A 20,369-nucleotide genomic window follows, 5' to 3' on the forward strand; every position below is an offset into this window, starting at 1 on the left:
CAGCCCCTTTTTTCCCTAATTCCAACACCTAACATCCTTTATTCATCCAGTTGCTGAAAGAAACTATAAGGTTTGCTACTTGTTATATAAACCTAAAGAGGAGGTAGGAGGTTACAGTGACAAGAGATAAGAATGATATCGAGACCGATAATAAGTCCATTATATCAAGAGTAGCAAGGTTTTATTCAAAGATAATATGTGTTTTTATCACTCTTATTTATGTTGATTAGCTCTTTTTGGTTTTACACTTAGCTTACTGTTATAGCAACAACTTTATCCTTCATCAAAATTGTTCATCAGAGAGGTGATATAAAATTGATGGATCATCGAACCTAAACTTATACGTATAAAGGAATAGGATTTCCGATGCGATCCCTTTGATGAGAGTAAGTTAGCCTAATATGAGTTAAAAAGTGAAAAGAAATATCAATGATTATCGTGCTAGTTTTAACTTTTATAAAATAGATTTTTTATTTTATTTTATTTTTTGTTGACTAAGTTGCTGATTTCTAATTGAAAGGATAATTTATATAATAAAAAACATTTATATTTAAAATATTTTTATTCGAATTTCGTTGATTTAATAGGAGCATCGATTAGAATTTTTTATTGACTAAGATACGTCGTGTCTATAATTGGAGAGGAATAATCTCGCAAAGAAGCCTTAAGGTCCTTCCTTCCCGTTTAATGAATGCCACCTTAAAAAGAAGCCAAACCAGAGGCCAAGTCTTCCATGGTTTCAGAAACAGACCCGTCGTGCTTTCTCAACGCAATTCCTTGGATGCTTTGCCGCGCACTGCACGGCACGTCGTGCTTGTTGTTCTTCTTCTTTCCAACAAGTCATCATTCCAACGCTAAATCTTATGCTGTCCTTTTTACCTTCCAAATAGATTATCTTCTTCACTCTGGTGGTATATAAGCTGTAAGATTTGATCCAACCTCATTCAACTGCACTCTGGACATTCACATCGAAGCTAATCCCAACCTGGACTGCGAAGCGAATGCACCTTTTGTTTCTTTGCTACCTGGTTTCTGGTTGACCAGCTGGACTGGTGGGTGAAGTGATTTCGCTTCAAAAAAGTTGACAAGTGACGAAGTTGGATTCTATCTCTCCAACCGTAGTTCAATTGTTCCATGGGGACAAGTCAAGAGGAAATGGAAGCTTGTGGTGCTTCAAACAACCCTTCCAACCTAATCTCAAGTTCCATGGAATCACCAAACACAGTTTCTAGTCATTACTGGCATCGGAAACCATATTCGGCTACCAAGTTCCATGGAAAGAGTCAAGGAAATGACATCCTTGGTCCCGAGCTGTCAACTTCTCCCTCTCTCTCTCTCCATGCTGATCTTTTTGCTGAAGACTGCGATGAATCAGCAGTAACCTGCAGAAACCACAATTGCCGGTTCTTTGGATTCTTGCAACATGTATATTTCAAGTCATTGATGCAACAAAAGTAATGGAGGAAAAGGATTTGATACCACAAGGTTCTTGTCGGAGAGGGACAAGGTTTCTAGAGATCTGACTTGCCAAATACCAGCACACCTTTTTCTTCATTCTCTTTTATCTTCTTTCAAGCTGACAGCTCCACATCATGTTCAGCACCTGTTTCAATAACAGGGTTATGGTTTTGTCTTCAATCATATCTGATCCCCCATCTCTCGAGATAATGACAGCAACGCAAACTTTATTTGACATCGATTACATTAAGATCCAAAGCAAAAAGTTGCAGGAGTTTTATATACATATAAAAAAAGGGCAGAATAAAAATAAACAAAAGCACACATTGAGAATCTTCTCTTCACTTCCTCACAGGAAAGAAAAAGAAAAAGAAAATATTGCTCCTCTTTTTTTTCCAGCTATTGTCTTCACCACCAGAAAAATCCTCCTTTTTTTTTTTTTTTTTCCTTTCCACTACAAAAATTATTCCCAATCTTTTTTCCATTTTATTTATGAACAAATATTGACAAAAATGTCAAAGATCACTCCTTTAATCTTTCACCAATTCCGAAACCCATGCCAGATCCGGCGCCGGCTCCGCAGCCTCCTCCTGCCTCCCCCAGTCCTCGAGAAGTTTGGGCGCAGACTGGTCCGCCACGGCCGCCGCTGCCCTCCTACCCCGTGTCGCTGGATCGCTCTCGAGGGACGCCGGGGATGCGAACCCGCTCCGCGTACCGAACGGCAACGCCGACCTAACCTTCCCAAGCTGCAGGTTCCTCATCGCCGCGAATACATCGTCTACCCCCACCGGCGACAACGGCGGCGAGCCGTCTGACGGCGACGACAGGAGCGCCAGCGTCGACGTGGGCGAGGAGAACATGTTCACGCCGATCTTGCCAGACGACGTCGGGCTCGGGGGCAGGACGATGCGGAGCTGCTCGGGGGTGTGAGCGAAAAAGCACACGCGTCGGCTGCATGCGGTGCCGTCTTTGCAGGGCTGGGTCCGGTAGCGTGCCGGGTGGAGCCATGTCTCGAACACGCCATGGGCGAGATCGCAGGCGTCGCCGAGGCGGCACCCCCCGCCCCGGCGGAAGTCTGGGCATGGGGAGCCGGAGTACTGGAACCGGCGGGGATCGCGCCGTCGCGCTTTCTCTCCCGAGTGGGCGTAGGGGCACTCGGTCCAGTCGTGCACCCGCCCGCGGGGGCACCGCCGCACCTTAAACTCGTACATCCGGAACTCGTCGCAGGCGTATTCGTCGGCCGCGAGGTCCAGGTCGGCGCTGCTGCCGAGGAGGAAGTGCTGCATCGCGGAGAGGCCGACGACGTCGCTGACGGGGAGGGTGTCGTTCTGCTGCATCTCGGCCATCGGGTGCTCGGTTACAGGCCAAGGAGGGGGGTGGCCCATCGGATGGCGGAGGGGACGCTCGCCGGGCGCCATTAGATGCGTTGTTCGATTGTGGTAAGGAGGGGCTCGAAGTGGTCTTACACGAGAGGAGCGGCCGAGGCGTTTTGTTCGCAGACTGTGGAGCCGAAGGGTACGGGGCCTTTTGAAATTTAAATCAATAGAAGGGCGTGGAAACGGACGCCGCTTGGATTTCAATGGCGGTTGGTGGAAAACGAGGGCGGTGTGTACACCGGGCGCGAGATTGGAGGCGGTGAAGCGGAAGTGGACGGCGGCTGATGGTCCGGACCCACCGATGAGGAACGGGGCCCCATTTCGACGATTTCGGCGGGCCGGATGGTGGGTTCCTCGAATTAAAATGCGGTCTCAAGCAACGTCAGGTTGGGTCACCGTTATGGATCGGGTCGGATTCAAGTCAAACGAATGTTTCCTTGATGGGTTGAGTCAACCACTTCGCCTCGATTCTAGATCGGCCCACGAACAGATCTGGGCTTTCGGGCTCTCGCATCACCGAGAAGCCACGCGAGAGGGTAGCTTCGGGCGGTCGATCGGCCGCACATGTGGGCCCCGATGGATCATCCTGTGTCGGTGTATCCTGTTTTCTTTAATTGCTATATAACTTAATAGGCCTCCACCTCGTGATTCGCACAAGGATCTGATGGGCGGTGCGGATGCCTCTTGGCGCCCGGTGCAGTTGAGAAGCCGAGCTATAACTATTACCGCCCACCGAGTTCAATGCATGGATGTGAAATCTAACGGTTTGTTCTGGACGTCTCACCGACACCTGCAAGCTTTAATTAAGACGGCAAAAAGCGAAGGAAATAAACAAGTCAGCAGAAGAATTCGTCACAAGACTCATCACCTTATCAATTATTATTAGTCGTTCCTTTTGGTATGCTTGATGAGAAAGACGACAGATATCACAACGTACTCCTTCCTTTTCTTTAAGTTCGGTCACGTGCATTCCTACGGATGCGGTGGCTCTTTTAGATCGATACTCCATGCATGCACGAGCATGATTGATTTCGATGCGAGATTACAAGTTAACCGAAGGTATATGCAAGTGATGCATGTGATGATGCTCGATTGAAGAGCCAATTGGGTGCCGCAACACTTCACTTGGTAAGCAAATGACTGACCCCGCTACAGCGACGATTGCATCAAGCTAAAATATACTCGAAATTAACGTCGTGGCCTTGATGGATCGGTTATTTTCCTAACCACTACACGTAGATCGAGATCCGAAGCCCCAAAACTACGGAGACACTCCGCGTTCCTCTCCATCCGCCCCCAAAATGGATCGGTTATATTATACGTCGAGTCCAAATCGAGTCGACGTATGTATTATTTGGACTCGAATTGACCTACCGAAAGTGAATCCGTGAACCCAAGTGATGGTAGATGAGTCGAGTCAAGTCGTTTGGAGAGAGATTAATGAGTAAGGCGCATCGCTTCTTCCTGATGGGACGTGGCATCGAGTGTAACCCGAGGGTATATATACCCGCTTCTTCCTCCCCTCGGAATCGCGTCCGCTCGTTCCCCTCCGCTTCCGTCGCCCTCCTCCTCCCTTCCACGCCGTTTCTTTTTATCGACTTTCTCCTTTTGGGGCCTTAAAACCCTTCCTTTACTTTTCTTTCGCACCCCGCGGTTTTCGATCTGTGTCGCTCCTTGGGCCATCGGGCATGGCGAGGAGAATCCTGGTCACGGGTGGCGCCGGCTACATCGGCAGCCACACCGTGCTGCAGCTTCTCCTTGCCGGGTTCGGGGTCGTCGTGGTGGACAACCTCGATAACTCCTCCGAGGTCGCTGTCGAGCGCGTGACTGCGCTCGCGGGCAAGTACGGCAAGAACTTGACCTTCCATCGGGTACCATCCTTGTTCTCTTGTTCTGTCCATGAACATTCGGCGCTGAAGTTTAGGTTTTCTCGATTGGATGGATGAGTTCTTCGAGATTTGTGGACCTGGTTGTGCAAGATTGGATTTTTGTACGTGTCTTCTCGATTGAAGTTGTTTCGTATTCGGTCCTCTGTCGTTTCAAGCGTGGAGTGCTCGGAACATTCGTGCTTCTGTTACGAAATATGGATTCAGATTAATTCTTTCTAAGGGTTAACCAATTGGTGGGTTACGTTTGTCTATTATTCCGCTTGCCCTCTTGGATTGATGGCTTCGGTTTTCTTCAACTTTAATTATTAGGATGATTTTTGTGGCCTCTGGTTGTAGTTCTTCAACTTTAATGGTTAGGAACTGCTATGCCCATACCACTTACCTTATTGTCGTTGCCCATTCTTGCTAATCAAGTTGTGCATCTCCTATGACCGCATAGCAAGTTTGCTTATACGTTATAGTGGTTGATGTACTATGCATCACTAATTCTAAATATATGATGGATTTGGACCACCAGTCTCTTTCTTCTATGACCAGATCAAACCTGGATTATTTTTGCTAATTATTATTATTATTTTATATTTCTTCAATAAGCAACCTAAGGTGCATCCACAATAAGGACTTCTGATTTAACTCGAAAATATTGGTCCTCCACCAACATTTCTGATTCTAACTTTGGAATGGTTCATGGAAGCTCTTTAATGGTTAGGAACTGTTATGCTCATACCACTAACCTTATTCTCATTGCCCATTCTTGCTGATCAAATTGTGGTTGATGTACTATGCATCACTAATTCTAGATATATGATGCATTTGGACCACCAGTCTCTTTCTTCTATGACCAGATGAAGCCTGGATTATTTTTTCTAATTATTATTTTTATTATTTCTTCAACAAGCAATCTGGGTGCATCCACAATAAAGACTTCTGATTTGACTTGAAAATATTGGTGCTCCATCACCATTTTTACTTCTAACTTTGGAATGTTTCATGGAGGCTGTTTAAAGTCTTCTCTGTATGGTTTGTATTTCTTGATAACTTCATATCAAGTTTCCATATTTTCTTGTTTTGCACATATATGTAGAATTGACTGACATTTATGTGCATTCCTATAGTTGTTTCTGCATGGTGGCATTTTCCTTGTATAAACAAACTGATCTGATATCTTCTGTTACCTGGTACATCTATATAGAGAATATAGTCCTTATTCCCTGCCTAATTTAAAGCTTAATGTATAGTTGGCTTGTGTTGATTCTTGAGTAGTCTTGGAAAATTTATGAAAATAATGCTTCAATACGAATATGTGTTGTCTGATTATTTTGCAGATATTGACAATTAAATTTTCTTTAAACCATGTTCTTTTTTCCTGTCTAGTTGGAGCAAATATTGAATAACATATTGCAAGACATATCATGTGAGTTTGGTTTCTTAAGAAATTCTATGCCTCTGCAGATTGATCTTCGAGACAAGGATGCATTGGATAAACTTTTTGCTTCAACAAAGTAAGGTTTTCTAAATGAACATATTTAGCTCGTGACCTTCAATTATTGTCTTAAAAAATTTATGTCATTTTTCCTTTAAAATTCAAATCACCATCTTTTGATGAAAAAATCTTTGTTTCTGAGCTCCCATGACAGCACATCAAATCAGATGTGCTACACCATACTACTAAATGTTGCGTAGCCGCAAGGGCAGCTCAATGCACAAGATTGCCTCCTCCGCTGGGTTTATTGTGCAACCTTAAACCTGCATGTGGCGAGGCGTCTGTAGACCTCTATAGAGGCTGCTTAACTAGCTTTTGGACGGTGGTTTGCTTTGCAGTTTTCTTTTCTTTATTGTTTTGAGGACATGACTGAATGGGGAGGAAAATGATGTGGTTTCGAGAAATAGTACGATGACACTCATCCAACAAAATAGTAGGAATTCAAGCTTCATTTGTAAGCTGTCGCATTTAATTTTAGTTCTGTTTGATGGGGGTCACACATTACTGTTGTATTAATTTTAGTGCTGGATGTTACATATCCGCGTAAAGAATTTGTAAAGAACAGATTTCTATGCATACTCTTATCAATGTAGAAAAGGAAAACTACACCTCAGCTTTTCTTTCATTTTCACTGTAGAGGAGTGCCAAAATTTATTTCAGGACACAACTTCTTACAATCTTCATCATAAATAACCATACTTTGTTATTTTTTACATTGGTAATTTTTTTTTGTAATATGAATTATTGTGTTAAGATATTCACCTATGCTCGTAATTTGCTTTGCAGGTTCGATGCTGTTGTTCACTTTGCTGGGCTTAAGGCTGTGGGTGAAAGTGTTCAGAAACCTTTGCTGTACTACAATAATAACATTATTGGCACCATCGCGCTTTTGGAAGCAATGGTTCGGCACGGATGCAAAAAGGTATTCTCACACTATGTTTGTGGCCCTAGACTTTACAGTAAAAGGGACATTAGAAATCCATAAAAATCTTTGAATATGAAGTTCTTGTGATGATATGCACAAAGTTATTTTTTTGTTGAATAGACATCACAACCAAGTTAATTAAGATAAATAATTGTACTCTGTATGACTTTTACTGCACATCCCAGAAGTACATTTTGCCTGGCAAATCAGTTTCTGTGTATCACTCGGTATATAACTTCTGTGGCTAATTTCTTAGGATTTTTTAGCTGCAAGTAGTCCAATAGAAGCTTCTTTTAAGAAGTTGAGAAACAAGGGCTTATTTTGTCATAGATTACTTGTCACTTTTTTCCTTCATCTCTTGTTAAGTTATGCTCTATCATCAGCTATTCTAAATCATTCTTCTTGTTTTCACTTTCCTTGCAACTAAATTTGGCCATGCGCTCATATGACTGGTGGTTGTGTTCTTCAAAGTTTTCTTCTTTCAAGCATCATCCTACCTTCGGCTCACAGATATATTATTGTAAAAAGTTGCCATTGGCCTTCTAACTTGGCGATTTTTAGTGAGGATACTAATCTGTTTTGCCCGAATGATTCTGATAATTTTTTTCTTACGTAAACTTTTAGCCCATTTAATCATAAAAGCATTTGATCACTAACATTAATTTTTTTGCAGCTTGTATTTTCATCATCAGCTACTGTTTATGGATGGCCAAAAAAAGTTCCCTGTACAGAAGAATCCCCTTTATGCGCTATGAACCCGTATGGACGAACTAAGGTTTCTTCATCTGTTCCTACCGTGGCTAATTTGGGTACCAATTTTTTCAAGGCTAATAATTTTAAATAATGAGTGCAGCTTATGATCGAAGACATTTGTCGTGATATCCATCGCGCAGATAAGGATTGGAACATAATATTACTGAGATACTTCAATCCCACTGGAGCTCATCCTAGTGGAAATATTGGTGAAGATCCTCGTGGATTCCCCAATAATCTAATGCCTTTTGTACAACAAGTAGCTGTTGGGAGGAGACCTGCTCTTACAGTATTTGGAAATGATTATTCAACCAAAGACGGCACAGGAGTATTGTCTTTTCTCTATTTTGCTCCAAGCTGTGATTGATTTAGCCCATTTATATGACTTTGATTAAGTTTATTGACATGATTTCATATAAGTGGTTTTATCCTTTGCCCATTCTATACAGCTCATCTTCATGTCTGTCATTGATTCTATTATCGAAACATTATTTATCTGCTTATGAAAAGAGTTTCGCATGTTGCATTTGTCAGATAGTAGATGTGGTTGGATATCTGGTACTCAACCTTCTGATTTATGTACACTAATTATATCTATGTATGTATGTACATGTACTAAGCACTAGAAATACTAACTAGCTTGTGCTGTAAGTGGACGCTGTTTCAACAAAATCACAACCAGGAACATGAGGCTTTAAACAAATTAAGTTTCTTTAGTTGGAAAAACAATAGGTGCCCATAGCATCTTCATACGTTCTTTACTGGAATTTCTTTGTCAAATTGCGTTGAGGGATACATTTTAGATTGTGAATTTCTTGTTTTTCTCTGATTGTTTTTAGTGTCTTAAATAGTTTGGCGAAGCATACAGTGTTGGAACCTAATTTTTACTAGTTTTCTGGGTTAACAATGCTGTTTATTTGAAAATTAGTATTGTGTAAAATGAACAGTTTGCTTGCATGACTGATCTTGAAAGCACTTTGATTAGGATCAATGGGGCATAATTCTTTGGGCTTTAATGTTTGTTTTCGTGATTTCTATTCTTATCAACGTTAAATGATTATCTCAGGTAAGGGATTATATTCATGTTGTTGATCTAGCAGATGGACACATTGCAGCCCTGCAGAAGCTCTTCAAGTCCTCCAATCTTGGTGCGTATGCAAAATTTCACATTACACTCATCATTTTCTTTCATACTTTTTGCTCTATAATTTATATATTAGAACTTTGTCATGTATATTAACTAAACAAAAAAAAAAGTGCAACATTTTAGGAGAAAAGCAAAGGTTGCACAAAATGTTCCCTTGCAATTTAACTAGAGTATCTTTCTATTCTCATGAGCATGGTCTCATGAATGGGCAAATTAGCATTTGCTGACTACTATAAATTATATGTATTGCATGGTGTTAAAAGTTGACAAATGAACACTTAACAACACTAAATGCATCTGTAGGTCTTCTTGGGATATTTGCCAAACCATCAATTGTAACTAGTTAAGACCATGCTATCTATGTTGCTATGAAGTGTTTTCCTATGAGCAGGTTGTGAAGTCTATAATCTAGGAACTGGGAAGGGAACATCTGTCTTGGAAATGGTGGCGGCATTTGAGAAGACTTCCGGAAAGGTATTCATCAACCCACGCCTCGTAATTTTCTACCCACAGTTTACCTTTTAAGCTTAGGGATGATATAAGCTGCTCTACTTAACCTGCTATTTGCTATATTTCTTCTTCTGCAACTTTTGACATTAAGATCCTCCCAGAAAATTCCCGTGGTTAAAGCTGGAAGACGACCTGGTGATGCTGAAATTTTATATGCATCTACCAGAAAAGCAGAGAAGGAGCTTAAGTGGAAGTACGTAATTGCCTGAGTTGCTGTAGATAAGATTTTATTTCTTTACATCTTAGCCACCAGTATTTTAATTCAACGATGAATGTGCCAATGCAGGGCAAAGTACGGCATCGAGGAAATGTGTCGGGATCAATGGAACTGGGCGAAAAGGAACCCTTGGGGATACGGATCACCTGACTCCACCTCCTGAAGGAGCACTACTTTCCAGAGTTCTTCCATACAGAAAGAAAGACCACCATATGTTGATTTCCAGACATGAATCCAAATTCTGATGGATTTTACCAATAAATATGCTTCCATAGTTGAAGAGACATTATAGTCAACGGTGTGTTTTTGGTACCATTAGGTCAGGGTATTCACATGCCCTTCATGTTCATATATATTTGATAAAGCAACTTCACAAGGTATATTTTCAGTCCAAAACATCTTACACTTTGAACATTCTTAAACTTGATCATAGTGTTTCCCATTCTTGTTCCGTTTGTGTCAGTTGATCTGAGGAGACAAACTTGTTTCATATGTTATGCTCAATACATACATATATATATATATGGTTTAGAAATCCAGATGTTTATTAAGTAGGGGCGTCGCTGCCTCCCATGCCCACAGCGTTATTCATCGCACCGGCAGCCCCTTGTGCCATGTTCCTCATTTGATCCCCCAATCTGCACTCACTCGATTCCTCAAGGCAAAGTGTAGAGAGAATTCACAGATGGATAAACGACTGCAAAATGAATAGAACAGATGCTTCGTTCATCGTCTCATCCTTCTTCGGCTGCACACCAAAAGAGGAAGAGTAGAACCAACTGCAGTCTGCGAATGGCGGTAGTCTTTGACTTTCACGCACAGAGGCCTTGCATGTCTGTGCTCTCACCTGAGCTTGGCCTGCGGCTTGCCCCAGCTGATCCATTTCCCCTCGGTTGCTTCCTCGATCTGGCTATCGAATCACACTCAGATGCAACGATGCGTGGAGGAGGACCGCAGACGAATCCACTTCCGGCGTCGGCGGTTGCGGGAACAGGCGAAGGAGGAGTGTACACGCGCCATGCATGCGTGCATGGGGGTCGCCGAGGCATTTGACGAGGCTCACCCTCGGCTGATGATGATCTGCTTCATCATAGGAGAAAGAAACTGTTGCTCCTCTCACCGCCTGTCATCTGTTGAGACCATGGCCTACCGATGATCATGTTCAAGACGTGGTGTTCTTGATCAGATTCAATTATCCGGATGCAGCTTGACTTCCATCTCTGGGCAATCGTAATTGCAACTCGCGATAGAACCCCTGACGAATATACTGTACATCTCAGATGATCAACAAATCATATAAAGATTCTGCCATTCGATCTTTCAGCTTTCATAAGTTGGGACCGGACTCCTGGGGATGACGCGCATTTTGATGCAGGATCTGTAGTTCCGTATGTTCCTGATGCAGTAACAGAGTCCCCTGTAGTTCCGTATGTTCCTCTCCCGTGACCTCTTCGAGTCTTCCCTGCAAAGGTCAGAAAAGCTGAAGCAGATGGGGAATCTCACAGTGTGATTTGTGCTCTGATGTGAAGGATATGTTCTTGGTTCTTTGCTCGCCACTTCACAACAATCATGTCCATCATTTCCCTAATGCAATAGATGTGACTCTACCTAAATCGGATGCGGCCACGACGATTGACGCGTGATGGATCACACATCAGGTACTTGGCTGGACATGGCTTCCATGCGCCCACTGGTAGTAATCTGGCGGCACTCTGCATAAAAAGGAGGGGAAGAAGACACGCAGCACCACCAAAACCAGTTCCAAGAAGAGGACCAGGAGAACAGAAAGAAACAGTATGCAGTGAGACAAGGAAACAGAGCAAGATTTGGCAGTTGACGCATCTGAGTACTCTCGAGGAGAAGACTGGTGATTCGATTCAACATGAAGAAAACTGTCTTGATTGGACGACTGATACGTATTTCTTGTCCTCTACTTTCTTTCGGTGGAAATGCAATATGTTTGATTTGATCGAGACACTGAACATGAATTCAATTTACTACATTTTTGCATGACAGAATGTCTACTTTTCGTTTAAGGTTAGAAACTTGCACCTACTAGAACTCCATGAACCATCACAATGCACTTTATGTGTTTGATGAAATTGCTGTACGCCATGTTGTAGTTTGATGTTCTACGTCCATATACAAGCTGAACTATATCGATCTCTCAACTTGTAGAATTATGCTTTATTTTGGACCGAATTCTGATTGCTCTCAACTTGAGTCATTGCCTAACCCAACATACCCTGCAACTTAGCTTCCCTGCATCTCTATTTTTTCCTCATCACTGTGACCAACACTCATCCATGTTATGATATGCTTTTCTTCCAAAAGATAGCAACATGTTCCTAACTCGAGCTGTAGCATGGCATTTCACTTGGAGATGGCATGATCCCTGGCTTGTCTCGGTTTGCCTACTGGTATTTATTTTATAGAACATAACACTAAAAATTCACTGCTTGATCAATTTATTGCAATATCGAATATATATGTAAATCGAAAAGTAAAGATCATACAAAATCTCAGTGACTATAGGCACCACCTGAAACTAATAATACAGCACCTGTATGATCATAATGTGGGGCCTCAATGCCTAAGACTAGAGTTCATATTTAATCGATGTCGGCTATGTGCCCACTAGATTGGGCGACATCACAGTGTTCTATCCCTTCACGAATATGATCTTCTGAAGCTGTAAACACTGGTTGGATTCACCTTCCAATTTTTTTTTCCTTTTTCATGCTCAGCATTTCTTCCTTGAGCCAAAGGAGTGGTACTCTTACTCACAGCATTTGGTCAGAGCTGCTTCCGGAGACACCTTGGCTGAGATGGTTGTTGCAGAGAGAAGTGGTGGAAGGGAAGACAAAGGAGTTGAGGGAAGAATGGGGATGGGTCCTAAAAAGCCTGCAGTAAAGGTAAGGCTTACACCTCCTCCCTCAATCCCAACCTCTTTGGATTTTCTCCCACATGGCCCCTCTTTTCTGCTTCGTCTTTCTTCCCGCTGTCTCTCCTCCTCTATACCTTTCTTCTAACATCTCCATTATTGATGAGCTACGTACCTCTCATCTTTTAACCTCTGCTCGGACTTACCTTCAAATGGTTGCCTTTACCTGCTATGGATCGCTTTGTTGTGCATGTTTTGTCTTACAAAAGGAGTTTCTTTAAATCTCCCATCTTTAACTTTTGGTTAGATTTTGTGGGCCGGGTGAATAGAAGGGAGAGCCCGTGATTCATCTGATGGTTTTGTACGGTTTCTCAAGTTCTACATAAGAAGAATAAGTTGTAGCACTTCCCTTTCTATTCTGCTGTAAAAGTGAGGAGGGTATGATTGGTTTGGTCTCAAGCTTTACGGGAAAGTGCTTGTTCTTTGCAAAATAAGATTTAAGTTTACTAGTATCGACCTTTTGATTTATTTCATTTTATTAGACCAGTCATTCGAAGTAAAAACTCGTGCCCAAGTCTCGTACTTGCCTATGGAAATATACTGTTATGAAATACCCTAGTTGATCAATCAAACAGAGAATACAACTTGGTGCAGTGTTTCCTTTGGCCTTTTTCCTAATGCATCAGTGAATCTTTTTCTGCTTCGGTCCCCTTTGGTTTTTCGAGGTGTATGGTGAAACAATTATCTGAACACTCTGAAACAAGAAAAGCCAACTCCTGGTCTCTATTTATATGAGTTGTGTCGATCGGCCCAATGAAGTAGCTATCGATTGATTCATGTTTACTTTTACTTTGTAAGATGATTCACTCCTATAGACTTTTTTATTGGATTTCTCCCTTTTCCTTCTTTAGTTAGAGAATGGTTCCCTTGGTTTGTATTTATGGAATCTAAATGGATTAAATGTGCCAATCTAATTTAGTCTTCCGCTTCTCTTATTCTGCTCAGGATCTGCGAAGAAATTGGTTGTGCCATACCATTAGGCAGCAGGCTAATGCATTTCATATGCATAAGGGAGGTCAGTTCCTCGAGTTAAATCTTGAATCCACATGAAGTTCTCATTAATGACTTAAATATCATCATGTATGAATATTTTCTTTAAAATTTTGATATCCTAGCGGACTAGTTCTTTGTGCTGCATTTATCGTAAAAGGGTTATGTCCAATTGGATCATTTTCTTTCATTTGTTATTTCACAATAGCTTTCTCAATCCTTCTGTTGAAGTATTTTCTTCTCAAAATTGTTGCAAGCTCTTTAAATATTCAGTCAGCCATATATCTTTGAGTGTTGTGTTTGTTTCCTATCTAATATCATATGTGCTGCCTCCATGTTGTTGTTGCTTCTTTACTGCATTGAATGCATATGTTGAACTTAGATGTGCAAAAAGTTACACAATGCCATCTTTTTTCTTTTTTTTTTTCAAATTTTTACAGAATACGATCGGTACATCCTTGCTTCCTTTCCCCAGAAAGAAAAACAATATACATATATACATGGTTGTCACAGGCACCACTTGTTACTTAAAGTAGTTGATTCCTTCAACATCTCATGTCCTTTAAAGGATAAAGTTTTGTATCACTAGCTTACCAGTCAACCAAAGTTACCATTCCTTCACTAGTCTTTCATGATTTGGAAAATTGTGTTGAGGCTTATGATTTCCTTAGCAATCTGCAGATTCCAAGAGCAAGATTTGCTTGGGCCAACTCTGGCACTATTTTTAGTGTGAATATGCTGCCAACTAGTGGCTAATAATAGTGATGCATGGCACGGTTGGGTTATGTTGTTTATTGGAAGGATATATATGCCAATGCCTGTGGGAGGTGTTGAATGATAAGGTGGACCATTTTAATTCTCATCATATACCATTCTGTCTTTGAATGGGTTGACATAGATATTGGTTCAGAGAAACAGTCTATTAAAACCAAGAGCCATCTTGTTTATACAAAACAAAATTGTTCTTTTGTTTCCCTTCTTTTTTGTGTTTTGGTGTAACTTTGGTCCCTTGAATCCTAGAATGGTATGTTGTGGTACATCTATATATTTATGTTTTTTGCTGGTATATTTTGTATTGTCATTAGCTAAGGTTTTTAAGTCACAGATTTGCATGCCTTGTTTGGCCCAAAACTCTTTGCTGTTTTTATATTGTATCTGTACCAGAGCATTGTTCTAGATCCATTAATACCATGACGATGAGTTATAGCTTGACTTGATGCAAATATCTTTCAGATTCTATGTTTTTACTAATTTTTATGTCTGGTATTAACAACTTTAAGTTCTTACAGCTCTATGTCATAGAGCATTGAAGAGCTTAACAGAAGATTATTGGTTCTTTCTGGTAGATCCACTTATCTTCAGAGGAATGCGTTAATTTAACTTGTTTGTCATCAAGCAGCTGCAAGCCAGGATGATTTAAAACCTTGAATCATAATCTCTCACTAAATGGAAGGATTATTATGAAAGAGTTGCAGAGTAATGACTATATCCAGTATTATGTAATGAGAAGCACAAATGATCCAAGTCTTGGCATAACATGGGTTCTGGTAATGAGACTAGAGATGAGAATTAGGTATTGCTGAACCAAGTTTTATATCAATAGGCTCCTGCTGGTTGTGTTTAAGCACTCTGCAATTTTTAAGCTTCCTGTTAGATGGAGAAAGATATTCTGAATGCTGGCTTATCAATGACAGATCATAATCATGTTTCGATGGACACAATCGCGTCACTCTTTTTTTCAGGCTCAACAAGTCAGCCAGGTATCAAAGATCAAAACTTCCATGAACAGATAATGAGTGGCAATACTTTGTTTCCATCACTGCAGAAAGAAAGCCAGAACAATGTTTCTCCATCATACTATGGTGGTCTTTTGACACCGGTTGGATATGCTACCATTGATGAGTGTGTGGGGAAGAATGAACTTGAGGAGCAAACTGAAGTGCCTCTGCTATCATCTATGCCACTTCAGTACAATGTGGCTGACACAAATGGCTTAGAGGAAGATTTTTCGACTGTCAATCTCTCTTCCTCTGCATCATTTCCATTGCAAGAGATGAAATTTTCTATGCCCAGAAACAATTTCAATGTTTTGGCCACACAAAATGTTACTGAAGTTCTAGCATCCAAAACTGGCGGTAGCTTGAATAAGCAATTTGACTATGTAAGGTATTCTGATGAAACTCTTAAACATCAGGTTCCTTCTTCTTCAACAAGCATAGTTCATCCTTCTTGTTATATCAAGGAATTCTCAAAGCCTGAGTTGTGTTCGGATATACTTACTCCAAAATTTCTTAGTTACTATACTCCCTCTAATGAATTGTCTCTTAGTCTTGGCTCCTCCAGACCTTCTATGAGCAAAATGCTAGATATCTCTGACCAGTTCTCAGAAATTAATTGCTCTGGAATAGATCAGGTGCCACCAAAGAACAGTAGATACTGTTCTGATGAGTTCGGAGAATACTCTCTTGTCGTCAATTCTTTGCATGATGTGCAGTTGCGAACTGGAACTGAGCTAGGAAATGATCAACACTGCCCTGGCATTCAGGAGTTCTCTACATGCAGTGGTCCTGTTAATCTGTATGGGATACTGACATCAAGATATTTTAGTGTGACTCAACAAATACTCTCTGAGGTTTCGAGCTATATCCAGTTAGATGACTCACTGAGTGGGATTTCTTTCTCCTCTAGTTGCTCCAGTGAAAGAGGACTTGTCATTACAAGATCCATGGATTTCCAGTCTTCATTTGGAGACATTGATTCCCAGGACCATGTGGAAAAATTGCAAGCCCTTGAAACTACCAGGGAGAAGTCTCAGCTGCTGACTATGCTTCAATTGGTACGTTGACTTTTCATTAGTATTATGCTACATACTGTTTAAATAGATTTGCAGTCAAAGTAGTTCGTGTTGTGCTTCATTTTATCTCTCATCATCATCCATCTTTTTTGCTCTACTTTAAATGGATGAGCAAAGGAAACAAACTTGAAATCTTATGACTTCTGAAATTTGATTTGCACTTCTTCAGAGGGTGTTGGATCACATCAAGAATTGGGTCATTGACTTTCAAACTACCAATAAGTTCATGTGCAAGAAAAGTTAACTTTGTAGATTGACCTTACAAGACTTTTGCTGTAAGTATATACATTTGTGTATATATGTGTATGCACAAGCGTGCATGTGCATTTGTAGATATTTGATCCCCATTTTGTTCAATTGAGAATCCACTAAATTCACTAGCATGTTCAGAAGGTATACAATCACATGAGAAAAGATACAGTTACTTTTCACAACTCATCTGTCTCCATAAATACTCATGATCTCATGTAATTTATTCAAGTATTGTACTTTTTTGTCGATCTCTCATCTCTTAATCTATGATTCCTTCAAGGGAAACCTTCTACACTGTAATAAATGACATTTGCATCACAAAAACAGTTTATGGCTCCAACAGAACATTGGTCATGATAAAGAAAGCTAAAGGCTCGATGAGTAGATACATTTAATGAGATTACATCACTGTAAGAAAAAAAACCTTTTGTAGATGTCCCAACAAAAGAACATGTACAATGTTGGATAGCAGAGTGTGCAAAACCTATTACACATAGTACACATTAATGTGCGAAAAACATGCACGAAGAGATTTATAATGGTGAGCATTCAACCTCGGCATCAGTTTCCTAGTTCCTTAAGCTGTCACTCCAAATCAGATATTTTAACTGGTTTCTGGTCTGCGGTCTATAAAGATTCTCCCCGACTACCTCAAAAATTATGAAAGTGATGGATCCATGAAAGAAAGGCAAGAAAGAAATCATGAAATTAGTTCAAAAGATGAGAGTGAAACAGCCATGGGCCAGTAATATGCCATGGATCAATTATTTCTTCACCTTACTTGTTGCTCATTCAATTTGATAATGCCTTTCAGTAAGAAGATACACGTCTAATTCGGCCACATATTGTCTTTGCTGTCATTCATCCAAGAGTTTCTTATATTTTTCTTGTTTGTAATATCAGCATTGCCCTTTTTCTTGTTGATTAGGTTGACCTCAAGTATAAGCAGTGCTTAGAAGAAGTAAACGGTGTGATATCTCTATATGATGATGCAACCAAATCTGCTGTTCCTCAATTCTCTTCTGGCTTTGCCCTTCACACAATCAGCATGCTCTATAAGAACCTGAGGGAAAGAATCACTCGCAGCATCCTTTTGGTGAATCAACAAAGTGAGCGCAAGGAAGGACGAGTGAGAGCCATCGAGTCTTCTTTTCTCCAGAGACACTGGGCTCTACAGCAGGTAAGAAGGAATGATTGGAGACCTAAAAGAGGATTGCCTGAAAAATCTGTCTCGGTCTTGCGGGCATGGATGTTCCAAAACTTCACTCACCCGTGAGTTGTAGACTTGTGTTCTCATTAACCTCTTAAAAGTTGGAATTATTTTCTACGAGGAATCATCTATGATGTATATAAATAATATTGACATTCTTGGACCATGCTATGGAAATTATCAGGTACCCCAGTGACGGAGAGAAAAATTTACTTGCACTAAGAAGTGGATTGACGAGGAGCCAGGTAATGGAAGAGCTACCTATGCATCATTTAGGATGAACTGAATCTCGAGTCTTAGTGTCTCACTCTCCAATATATTATTTGTTATTCTTTTTCGCTGTTATCAGGTCTCCAACTGGTTCATAAATGCAAGGGTTCGTTTGTGGAAGCCAATGATCGAGGAGATGTACTTGGAACTCGGTAAAAGGAACGGAGGAGAAGATGGTGCAGAGGAAGAGTGCAGAAGCCATGAGACCACTAAAGTCAGAGAATCCAGTTGAGCTTGATCAATTTTTTGTTGACCATGTAGAACAAATCCAGTTGTTCTATCTGTAGCTTTTAGTTGGATCAGGGTTCTCCATTACTATCTATACTGATAAGGTCTTGAATCACTCAGACCTCTCTAACTGTGGCTTATCATGCTAGCCTGAAATTAGAGCTTTAGATTTAGGAGTTGTTGCCTTGGATTTGTAGCTTGTTCTTGTGCATTCATGACCCGCCACCGGTTGTTGCACTCTGTGACCGGTAGCCGAGTTTTGGATGTGAAGCAGTTCACGTGGCTGCCAAAGTCGTAGGCTTCGTGCCGGATTAAGGAGCCATTTGAATTTGAGTTTGAGTTTGAATTTAATGTTGGGACGGAGGAGCAAGGAACTCGTAAAAAATGTAAAAATAAAATACCATGATGTAATTAAAAAAATTAAAATAATATTAAACAAAAGATAAGACTAAGAATATTTATATGACATTCCCAAGTACGTACTATTTCGTAAACTATGATTCTATTTATAGGATCCAGTGGTAATTATCTCACCTAATCATATCACTCATAATCAAATTAGGTATAGAAACTACTCTCGTAACTTTTACATCATGGACCACTTAGGTAGAGCATAACTATAAATACTTAGAATACGACAACTATCTACGTAACTACTACCTATAAATCAATTCTCAACACTCCCCCTTAAATCATAGTTATATACATTGATTCTCATCAAGAAGTAACTTGGTGAGAATATATGCAATTTGTTCATCTGTGTTATGATATTTTATTGTTTTGACTTCACCTGCTATAAGAATCTGGATGAAATGATAGCTTATCTCTATATGCTTCGTTCTTCAATTGTGTCTTTATTGTCATAAAATATTTAAGTTTCTTCTTTTTATTTTTTATGAAGATCTTCAAGAAATCTTCTAAGATATATTTCTTAACAAGTTGATGTTGCAGCTACCTATTCTACTTCCGATATTGATAATACAATTGTTGCTTACTTCTTTAAACTCTAAGATATAACTTTTGATCTAAGACTAAAAATATTATTTGAAATTCTCTTTCTATCATCTAAAACTCTTGCCCAATTATTATCAGTGAAACCAAATAATTTATATTTACAATTATAAAAGTACCAAATGATATAATATGTAATTCCAACAATATAGCGTAGAATTTTTTTAACAACTTCGAAATGTTGTTTGCTTGAGCTATGCATAAACTTGGATATAAAGTAATATTTGATCGAGTATAAGTTAGATAAATCAAACCTCCAACCAAACTTTTGTAGTATCTTACATTTTCAAATATATATCATTTTCAAGTTTTAATTTCTTATTTACATTCATGGATGTTGCTACAGCTTTGTAATTAATCATATAGATTTTTTGAGTAGATCCATTGCATATTTTCTTTATAAAATAAAATTTTCATATGATCCTTACTTCATCTCTAAGAAAATAGTTAGTAAACTTAGATATAATATTTCAAACTTATTCATCATATATTTTTTAAATTCTACCACAAAAGAATTATATGAACCCATATATATAATATTATCAACATAAAGATAAACTAAAAGAATATTATGTTTACCTTTGTTCTTTAGATAAAATGTAGGTTTATTATTGTTGCTTTTAAATCTATTTTGATAAAAATAATAATCAATTTTACTATACCATGCACTTGGAGCTTGTTTAAGCCCATAAAGAACTTTCTTTAGCTTATGACATTTTCTTCATGTCCTTTTACTAAAAACCTTTGGGTTGAGTAACAAAAATTATTTTTTATAAATTTTTATTTAAAAATATATATTTTATATCAAATTAATAAATATGTCAACTCAACTCAAGTGAGTAACTAAAGTCA

General features: G+C 39.8%; 3 protein-coding genes across 4 annotated transcripts; 2 read left to right on the plus strand and 1 right to left on the minus strand.

Moving 5' to 3' along the window:
- Positions 1–1,988: 1,988 nt before the first annotated feature.
- LOC135671990 (zinc finger CCCH domain-containing protein 20-like) lies at positions 1,989–2,876 on the minus strand. The gene has a single exon (XM_065180448.1). It carries the CDS (start codon positions 2,874–2,876, stop codon positions 1,989–1,991), a length of 888 nt encoding a protein of 295 aa, XP_065036520.1.
- A 1,502-nt stretch (positions 2,877–4,378) lies between these two features.
- Positions 4,379–10,209, plus strand: LOC135641313 (UDP-glucose 4-epimerase 1-like). Its single transcript, XM_065156650.1, has 9 exons — positions 4,379–4,705; positions 6,176–6,225; positions 6,993–7,128; positions 7,805–7,906; positions 7,985–8,212; positions 8,951–9,032; positions 9,423–9,505; positions 9,643–9,734; positions 9,828–10,209. The coding sequence occupies exons 1-9, from the start codon at positions 4,523–4,525 to the stop codon at positions 9,919–9,921; spliced, it is 1,050 nt and encodes a 349-aa protein (XP_065012722.1). The 5' UTR covers positions 4,379–4,522; the 3' UTR covers positions 9,922–10,209.
- A 119-nt stretch (positions 10,210–10,328) lies between these two features.
- LOC135581271 (homeobox protein ATH1-like) lies at positions 10,329–18,836 on the plus strand. 2 transcript variants are annotated; one of them, XM_065156632.1, is made up of 6 exons: positions 10,329–12,673; positions 13,648–13,717; positions 14,982–16,528; positions 17,727–18,070; positions 18,193–18,253; positions 18,358–18,836. In XM_065156632.1, the coding sequence occupies exons 3-6, from the start codon at positions 15,347–15,349 to the stop codon at positions 18,508–18,510; spliced, it is 1,740 nt and encodes a 579-aa protein (XP_065012704.1). In that variant the 5' UTR covers positions 10,329–12,673; positions 13,648–13,717; positions 14,982–15,346; the 3' UTR covers positions 18,511–18,836. The 2 variants fall into 2 exon arrangements, with proteins under 2 accessions (XP_065012704.1, XP_065012712.1); XM_065156640.1 differs by having other exon boundaries at positions 15,092–16,528.
- The last annotated feature ends 1,533 nt before the right edge of the window (positions 18,837–20,369 follow it).

This window comes from Musa acuminata, chromosome BXJ1-4 (assembly GCF_036884655.1).
Source record: "Musa acuminata AAA Group cultivar baxijiao chromosome BXJ1-4, Cavendish_Baxijiao_AAA, whole genome shotgun sequence".
In the NCBI taxonomy this organism is placed as follows: Eukaryota; Viridiplantae; Streptophyta; class Magnoliopsida; order Zingiberales; family Musaceae; genus Musa; species Musa acuminata.